This window comes from Sinohyriopsis cumingii, unplaced genomic scaffold, assembly GCF_028554795.1.
Source record: "Sinohyriopsis cumingii isolate HCF-2022 unplaced genomic scaffold, ASM2855479v2 utg001292l, whole genome shotgun sequence".
Classification (NCBI taxonomy): Eukaryota; Metazoa; Mollusca; class Bivalvia; order Unionida; family Unionidae; genus Sinohyriopsis; species Sinohyriopsis cumingii.
The window spans coordinates 344,034-352,809 of NW_028315979.1; the positions used below are offsets into that span (position 1 = coordinate 344,034).

General features: G+C 35.7%; 1 protein-coding gene across 2 annotated transcripts in view; it reads left to right on the forward strand.

Moving 5' to 3' along the window:
* The window catches only part of LOC149772676 (katanin p60 ATPase-containing subunit A-like 2), a 107,269-nt gene extending 99,035 nt beyond the window's left edge, over window positions 1–8,234 (forward strand). For both annotated transcript variants that reach the window (XM_089947499.1, XM_089947501.1), the window contains one exon: window positions 7,594–8,234. In XM_089947499.1, the coding sequence (XP_089803625.1) occupies window positions 7,594–7,727 (134 nt within the window). In that variant the 3' untranslated portion in view covers window positions 7,728–8,234. The remainder of the gene's footprint in view (window positions 1–7,593) is intronic.
* Window positions 8,235–8,776: the final 542 nt, after the last annotated feature.

Genomic DNA, 8,776 nt, shown 5'->3' on the forward strand with positions numbered 1-8,776 from the left:
GGGAAATTCTCTTTCTTTAAAATTCTAATCCTAAGCAAAATATGAAACTGTAGAGTACCACCATTGTGAGGGATCCATGATCATATCCACCTTATTAAAGGGAGTGTTCATTGTATTGCCATATTGTGAGGAATTCATGACCATACACACCTTATTAAAGGGAGTGTTCATTGTATTGCCATAGTATGAGTAATCTATGACCATATCCACCGTATAAAAGGGACAGTGATATGCCGAGTAGTAAATGACTCCTGTTTTATAATTCACACTTGTTCTGTATGATTAGGTTTCTTTCATATGAAGATGTGTGCAATGTCAGATGTCATTCTATTATGCTTTGATTAACAAACCAAATCAGTTTCTCAGCTTTTTAAATACATCTCGATTTTGTTTCATTCATGTAAAATATTTTGTCATGTAAATCTTTCATCGTTGAAAATGTTCCATTATCATCATTTCTATACTGTACATATTCTGGGTGAGGGGTGATGGGTTCTGTTGATACAACATGAATTTAAACTGGATTAGCCTCCAACCAGAATTACGAGAAATCTGCCAGGAATTTTTTTCAGTATTACTGTTATATTTATTTTAACCGCTCAAGTGGCATAGTGGTTAGAGCATCCACCTTGGATATGGGAAGTCATGGGTTCGATCCCTGGCTGAGTCATACCAAAGACTTACAACAATGGTACTAACAGCTGCCTCGCTTGGCGCTCAAAATTAAGAGGTTAGTGTTAGGACTGGTCGGTTTGGTGTCAGGATAATGTAACTGGGTGGGACATCGTGCTACATGTCTGCGGCATGATGCCCCAGTGCTAGACATCACTATAAACTGTCACAATGCAGATGTCGTAGCTATATAACTGAAAAATTGTTAAAGCTGTGTTAAAAATCCAAATCACACACACAAACACACATACACTGTTATATTTAATGATGATTCCTTTGTATGGGGTAATAACTCTATTTGCTGGCTGCTAAGTTGAGATTTTTTTAATAATAGTTGGACTTTGATTTGCAAAGAAATGGCATACCATGCATACTTGCTTAAAAGTTTAGTCCAGTTACAAACTGCACAGACCCAGATCTGCCATTACACAATATGCTGGCAGATCTGGGTTGGTGCAGTTTGTTAGGAGTAATTATTAGAATAAACAACATGGACCCTGATCTGCCAATACATTATGCAACAGCAGATCTGGGTCTATATTGTTTAGAGTTAGACTTGATTTATATATACGGTATTTAGCTCTCTGAAACACTCCTCATTAGTCATTACTTTTACTGGTGTACAAAATATGTATTAACAAAATTTTATTCATACCAATGTGTTATAATACAAAGATTTTAGTTTGGGAGGGAGTGTGTGTTATATACCATGATATTTTCATATATCCCTACTAACTCAGTTTTTGTAATAGCTTATATGCTTTCCTTACAAAATAGCACCAGCATCAGATGTGTGATTTTATCACGTTCATACAGAACAAAAAATACAAGTTGGCAGTTAATGTTTGGTCCATCAATACAGGACATTTATTTGTAAAAAAAAAAAAATACTAACAAATTAAAAAGATCACATTGCTTTATCATTGTTGTTTTTACTTGTGCTTGAATTTTTTTTAAAAATTCAACAATAAATTATCTTTGCAATAGACCTATGTTATGTATCAGAAACTTATGCATTTTTAACACCTTTCATTATAATGAGAGCCTGATATAATGCAGTCCCACCTTGTTATACATGTTTTATGTGCAAATAATTAATTTTCCAGAGCTGAAAGCTTCATAATCACATTATTCATATAATATGATGGTTAAATACCATGTATGCTTGCTTATAAGTCAAGCTGCAAACTGCATAAACCCATATCTGCCACTGCATAATGCACCCACTGTTCAGGATCTGTGCAGTTTGTTTAGAGTAATAAGTTGAACAAAAGCAATGACCCTGATCTGGTGGCAATGACAGATCAGGGTCTATGTTATTGGTAGTTAGACTCAACTTAAAACATGGGTGTATATGGTACATAACATAATCAGGGCCCATGCCTTTTGAGTTCATGATAATTTGAGGTAAACAGTATAGACCCCCAATCTGACAGTGCAGGATGTTACAACATGTCTGGGTTAATGCAATTTTATAATTGCATTTATGTTATTTACTTGCAAATTATGCAAGAATTTATTATCATAATTTTGTTGTTGCTAAGAGTTGAAAAATTGTTTTTATTCTGCTTTCTGTAACAAAAGTTTCAATAAACTTTTTACATTCAGGGATTTTCCTGCAACATCGCTCCTGGGAATTGCTGCTTCAGGTTGCAGGTTATTGTTTCTGTATCGCAAAGAATCTTACATTTAAACACATTGTTATGTTTCATCTAAGAAATGAAATTAATTTAGAACTATGAGCATTGTAGTTTCTTTGCATTCACTTATGGTCCCCCTCCACAGCCTAAGGCAGCAGTGCATTGTTCAGCACTCCAAACCACACCAGTGACTTCTTGCTTACTTTTTTCTAAAGTTTAAGGTATTTGAAAGCTAGAGCTACCAATCCCTCTTTTAACTCTAGTGGAAGATGCCAAAGCTTCATTATGAACAGTTCTGTGGTATTGTTTAAAGTTTTGTATTTGCTTATTTTTGAGTAAATCCTTTATTCATACTTGGGATTTGTCACTATGAAGCAATTCATTCAGTGTGGCACCTGTTCACCTCATGGACCTAGATATTAAGTTTATATGGTTAAAACAACAATTTCAGCCATGGACGTTTTTTAAATATAAACTCTGCAAGTTTGGACTATTGTGAACGACAGAAAAATGCAGCTTTAGTATGACCCCTCTTTGGCTTAATCATGAGTGGAGTGTGCAATAAATATAGGGCAGTCTGTTTTAAAGATCACATTCCTTAAACAAAAACCTCTCATATCCATCCAGCATCTGATGCCCTCTTTCATTTCCTCTGCATATTTGACCTTTCATCAACAGCCACATCCCTTCGATAGCCAAAGGTTTTCTGACCCATCATTGGATGCTGTGAGAGGTTGCACCTTTCAACAACGGTTGCATGCTTCCAACAGCCAAAAGCTTTCTGACCCATCAGTGGATGCTGAGAGAGGTTGTACTCTTCATCAACAGCCATATCCCTTCAATGAACAAAAGCTTTCTAACCCATCAGTGGATGCTGTGAGAGGTTGCACCTTTCAACAACAGTTGCATGCTTTCAGCAGCCAAAAGCTTTCTGACCCATCAGTGGATGCTGAGAGAGGTTGTACTTTTCATCAACAGCCACATCCCTTCAACGAACAAAAGCTTTCTAACCCATCAGTGGATGCTGAGAGAGGTTGCACCTTTCACAACAGTTGCGTGCTTTCAGCAGCCAAAAGCTTGCTGACCCATCAGCGGATGTTGAGAGATGTTTCACCTTTCATCAACAGCCACATCCTTTCAACAGCCAAAAGTGTTCTGACCAATCAGTGGATAATGAGAGAGGTTACACTGTAGATAAAGCAAATAGTATAAAGTATTTCATGCAACCAGGTTCTTGTTTTTGAAGCAAAATGGCTCATCTTAGTAGTCCTCAGCTTTAGATTATGTAAATCATCAGACACAATACAGTGAGATAAAAGACAATTTTATGCCATGCATTATCATATAAATCATCAGACACAATACAGTGAGTTAAATGACAATTTTATGCCTCAGATTGTCATGTAGATCATCAGGTATACAGCAAGATCAAAGACATTGTTATGCCATGCAGTATCATGTAAACCATCAGGTATGAGACAGCGAGATCAAAGACATTTTTATGCCATGCAGTATCATGTAAATCATCACGTACGATACAGCAAGATCAAAGACATTTTTATGCCATGCAGTATCATGTAAATCATCAGGTATGATACAGCAAGATCGAAGACATTTTTATGCCATGCAGTATCACGTAAATCATCAGGTATGATACAGCAAGATCGAAGACATTTTTATGCCATGCAGTATCATGTAAATCATCAGGTATGATACAGCAAGATCAAAGACATTTTTATGCCATGCAGTATCATGTAAATCATCAGGTACGATACAGCAAGATCAAAGACATTTTTATGCCATGCAGTATCATGTAAATCATCAGGTATGATACAGCAAGATCGAAGACATTTTTATGCCATGCAGTATCATGTAAATCATCAGGCAAAATATAGCAAGATCAAAGACATTTTTATGCCATGCAGTATCATGTAAATCATCAGACACAATACTGTCACATGTTTAGGTACGAATAAACAGTAACACAGAAAGACTGAAAACAAGAAGCTTTATTAAAATTTAACAAATAATTTATTTCCCTGGAAAAATTCTGTAAAAATGAAAAAAGGACAAGAACTTAAGGTTTTAAGAATCTAATCCAAAAATATTCCAGGAATAATCCAAAAATAATCTACGAATTAAATTGCGAAAGTCCTAGTAATAAATGTTCCAATAATTTCAAGTTCGAATCCTGATGGAAATTCCGAGATGGATGACAATGACGTATGCTGTAGTCAGTACTGTGCTTATCTACAGTTCCTTGTAGAAATATAAAATATAAATGACACTCCGGTGTTGGAAATCCAAATTAAATTTGTAAGTAATGTCTTCCCAAAATTTCAGTGTGAGCACTCCTCAAAATATTTCCAGAGAAAAAAGAATTAATCCTTTTGAAATCCAACTGATCTGAAGAAAATTATAACTCAAAATGAGGCTACAACAAAATAAGTTGACGTCAGTGTATAAAGCCCAAAACTGAGAAATCTCTCTCTAAGCATCTCTATTAAAACTAACAAATGCATAGTAATGGAAAAACTGGAATTGCAAAATCAAAAGGGGGAGCACGTGATTGTGTTTATGTCACGTACACCAAAAATGATCCTGACGAAAACCAATGATTTTAAAATAAAATAAAACTTGTTTACGAAGGTTGCTACAAATTCTGAAACAAGTTCAAGATTTAGATCAACACCTAGTGTTTACGAAACAATGATTCAAGTCAACTAATTTTCTGGAAAAATATCATCTCCAGTGAATAAATTTACGTTATAATAGCATAAAATAGAATAAAAAATTTAAAACTGACAAACAATTAAATTAAAATAATATGAATTAAATCAGATATATGTAACAATACAGCGAGATAAAAGGCATTGTTATGCCATGGAATATCATGTAAATCATCAGGCATGATACATTGAGATATAATACATTTATGCAGTATCATGTAAAGCATCGGGCACAATACAGGGAGATGAAAGACATTTTTATGTGTGCAATTTTGTGCACAGATCATGATACCTGTATATGTAACAAAAAACATATTAAATTGATGCATACAGATTACTACCACCGCATCAGTTTTACATTCGATTAAAAGATCCAGCAACAGTTGCCCCTCTCTCAATATTATCCCTCCTCTCTTAATATTCAGTAAGGGTATTATGATTAAAATGTTGACCGCTTCAGTGGCCTGGTGATTAGAGCGGATGTGGTAAGTCAAACATTTGAATCCGGGCCAAGTCTTACGAAAGACTTATACAAATGGTACTAATAGCTGCCTTGCTAGGTGCTCAGCATTAAGAGGTTAGGTTAGGATTGGTCAGCCTGGTGTCAAGATAATGTGACTGGGTGAGACATCATGCCACAGACTTGTAGCAGTGTTAAATAGCACTATAAACTGCCACACTGCAGACATTGTAGGATTATGACTGAATTTTTTTTAAAGCTACATTAAAAATCCAAATCACACATGCACACATACACACTTGATTAATATGTTACATACTTGTCTTCAACATTACAGAATGCTACCTATTTTCCCATTTTTGTAGGGTTACCTTTTATAATTTGAAAGAGGTATTCAAAATAAGACAACATGAAATGAGGGCAGACTGCTGCCATTTTAACAATTTCCATATTTACTATGTATAACACAATGTATCTAGCAACAGCTTAGACTCTGACTATTGTATAATCTGCCTGCAGATTGGGGTATGTATACACTGTGCCCACATATTGGGGTATGTATACACTATGCCCACAGATTGGGGTATGTATACACTATGCCCACAGATCAGGGTATGTATATACTATGCCCACAGATCAGGGTATGTATACACTATGTCCACAGATTGGGTTATGTATACACTATGCCCACAGATTAGGGTATGTATATGCTATGCCCACAGATTTGGGCATGGATACACAGTGCCCACAGATTAGGGTATCTATACACTATGCACACAGATTGGGGTATGAATACACTATGCCACAGCTTGGGGTATGTATACACTATGCCCACAGATTGGGGTATGTATACACTGCATCTTCAGATTTAGGTGTGTATACACTGTACCTGCAGATTTGGGTTTATATACACTGTCCATAGATTGGGGAGGTATGTATACGCTGTGCCCACAGATTGGGATATATATATATATATATATATATATATATATATATATATATATATATATATATATATATATATATATATATATATATATATATATATAATATACATACACACACACACACCAGGGGTGCACAACCCCATACACACACACACACCAGGGGCCAGATCTGGCCAGCAAATGTGTTCTGTCTTGCCCTCAGGGCAGATTAAACAACAGTGAAATCTGGCCCATGAACAGTAAGTGTATTAAATAAATTAGTGTTTGCAGCGCTCAAGTGGTCTTAGAAAATGCAATCTGGCCCTTGGCCGAAAAAGATTATGCACCCCTGATATACACTATGCCTGCGGATTGGAGTGTGTATACATTGTGCCTGCAGATTTGGGTTTGTATACACAGTGTCATTAGATTGAGGTGTGTATACACTGCACACAGATTGGGGCATGTGTATGCTTTACCTGCAGATTTGGGTTTATATACACTGTGCCCACAGATTGGGGTGTGTATACATTGTGCCTGCAGATTGGGGTATATATACACTGTGCCTGCAGATTGAGGTATATATACACTGTTGACTGAAAGTTTCCTGATATCTTGATTGATACTGTATGTACCAGTGTTTTTGGGATGGACCTTGATCTTTTGATGTGTAATGTTGTGGCAGACCTGGCTCTGAGCAATTTATAGTGTTTGTTTGTAATACAGTACATAGCAATGCAGCTTATGTCTGGAATTATTTGTAAATAAAATAATATGAAGAATTTTGATGCTCCCTGCTTTGATTGGGTATGAATGATTGATCAGTCGATAATTTAATTTAATTGATGATTGTTAATTTGATGGTCTACCATATATGCTTGCGTGTCAGTCAGGTCAAACAGCAAACTGCACAGATCCAGATCTGCCATCGCATAATACACTAGCAAGTCCGTATATATGCAGTTTGTTAGGAGTAAACAGTAGAACAACCTAGATCCTGATCCACTGGTGTATTATGCAACAGCAGATCATCGTCTATGTTGTTTGAAGTTGGATTCAACTTATAAGTGAGTACATATGGTAGTTATAGACACACAACAAATGTAAGATGACAAGTTTATTTTTCCTTGAGTGTTTCTGCTAAATCACATTATCTTTTTTTACAGGTCAAGAACTTCATGTTCGTTTGGACACCATTATGACAGCTGATGTTCTCAAGGCCATTGAAAGAACAAAGCCATCAGCTAGAGGCATGAAAGACAAATATGCTGCATGGCAGAAAGAGTTTGAATCTGTATAGCATCCTGCTGAGTCAGCAGGTTTAAGACTGATTCTCTGTCACTATGCAAACTGGTCTTCACAGTGCTGGTTCACACACTGAATGTGAAGTCTTTGACAGGAAACTGGTTGTGAAATATATTCCCATTATGGCAGATGCCAAGAAAGAACCATACATGCCCAAGAGAGTTCTTCAAAAATTATGTGCCTAGTTACTATAAAGAACAAAACCTTGGACTAGTATTTCACTTGTTTACCTTTGTAATGGAAATACTTGTTATATGTTTTCACTGAAGAGAGTTGGATTGGTTACACCCAGTTCTAATAATGATTTCCTGTTTGGCTTTGCCATGTTTGTTGTCTCCTTGTAACATTTAAGCATGAAACTCTAGCTAAAGTTCAGAGTAAAACATTTTGACATTTGAAATCATGGTATGCCATAATTACCATAAATCTTGTTAAATGTACAGGAAATTTTCTTGTTCGCCTTGTCCGAAAGCTTGGAAACTAAAGATGAAGAAGAAAACAATCACTCCAGAATTTTATATCCCAGAACTCACCCCACTTCCTGCCTAATACTGCTCCTAATACTCAAAATATTCTTCAATCTTTAATTAAATTGTCATAAATATCCTTATCATTTTTCTTTCTCTGGCTTCTTTTTTTCTCTTTACTCTTGTATAAACAAAATCCAGAGACAAGGAAACAAATAAAAGATTGTCAGGAAGTATTGTATGTGGGTCTTACTTTCATTTAATGCAGACATCACAGTAATTGAAATCGTCACCAATGTGTTTGAAGCATAACTTTTCTCAAAAGTGATTATTTCAACTTATAAGTCACCTTGTGAATTAAAAATTGTTTAATACTTGTTTTCATGTTTATGACAGCAACCATTCCCCATGTCACAGTATTCAGCCAGTGTTTTTGTCATTGTTAAATTACCGTTTTCATTGATATAAGCACCCTTGCCTAAATATATGCCAAAATGCTGACCAGTCTGCTGATGTCAGTGCTTTGCTGGCTTTTAAAACATGCTGACTACATCTTTGGTGTTGTTGAACCTATGTT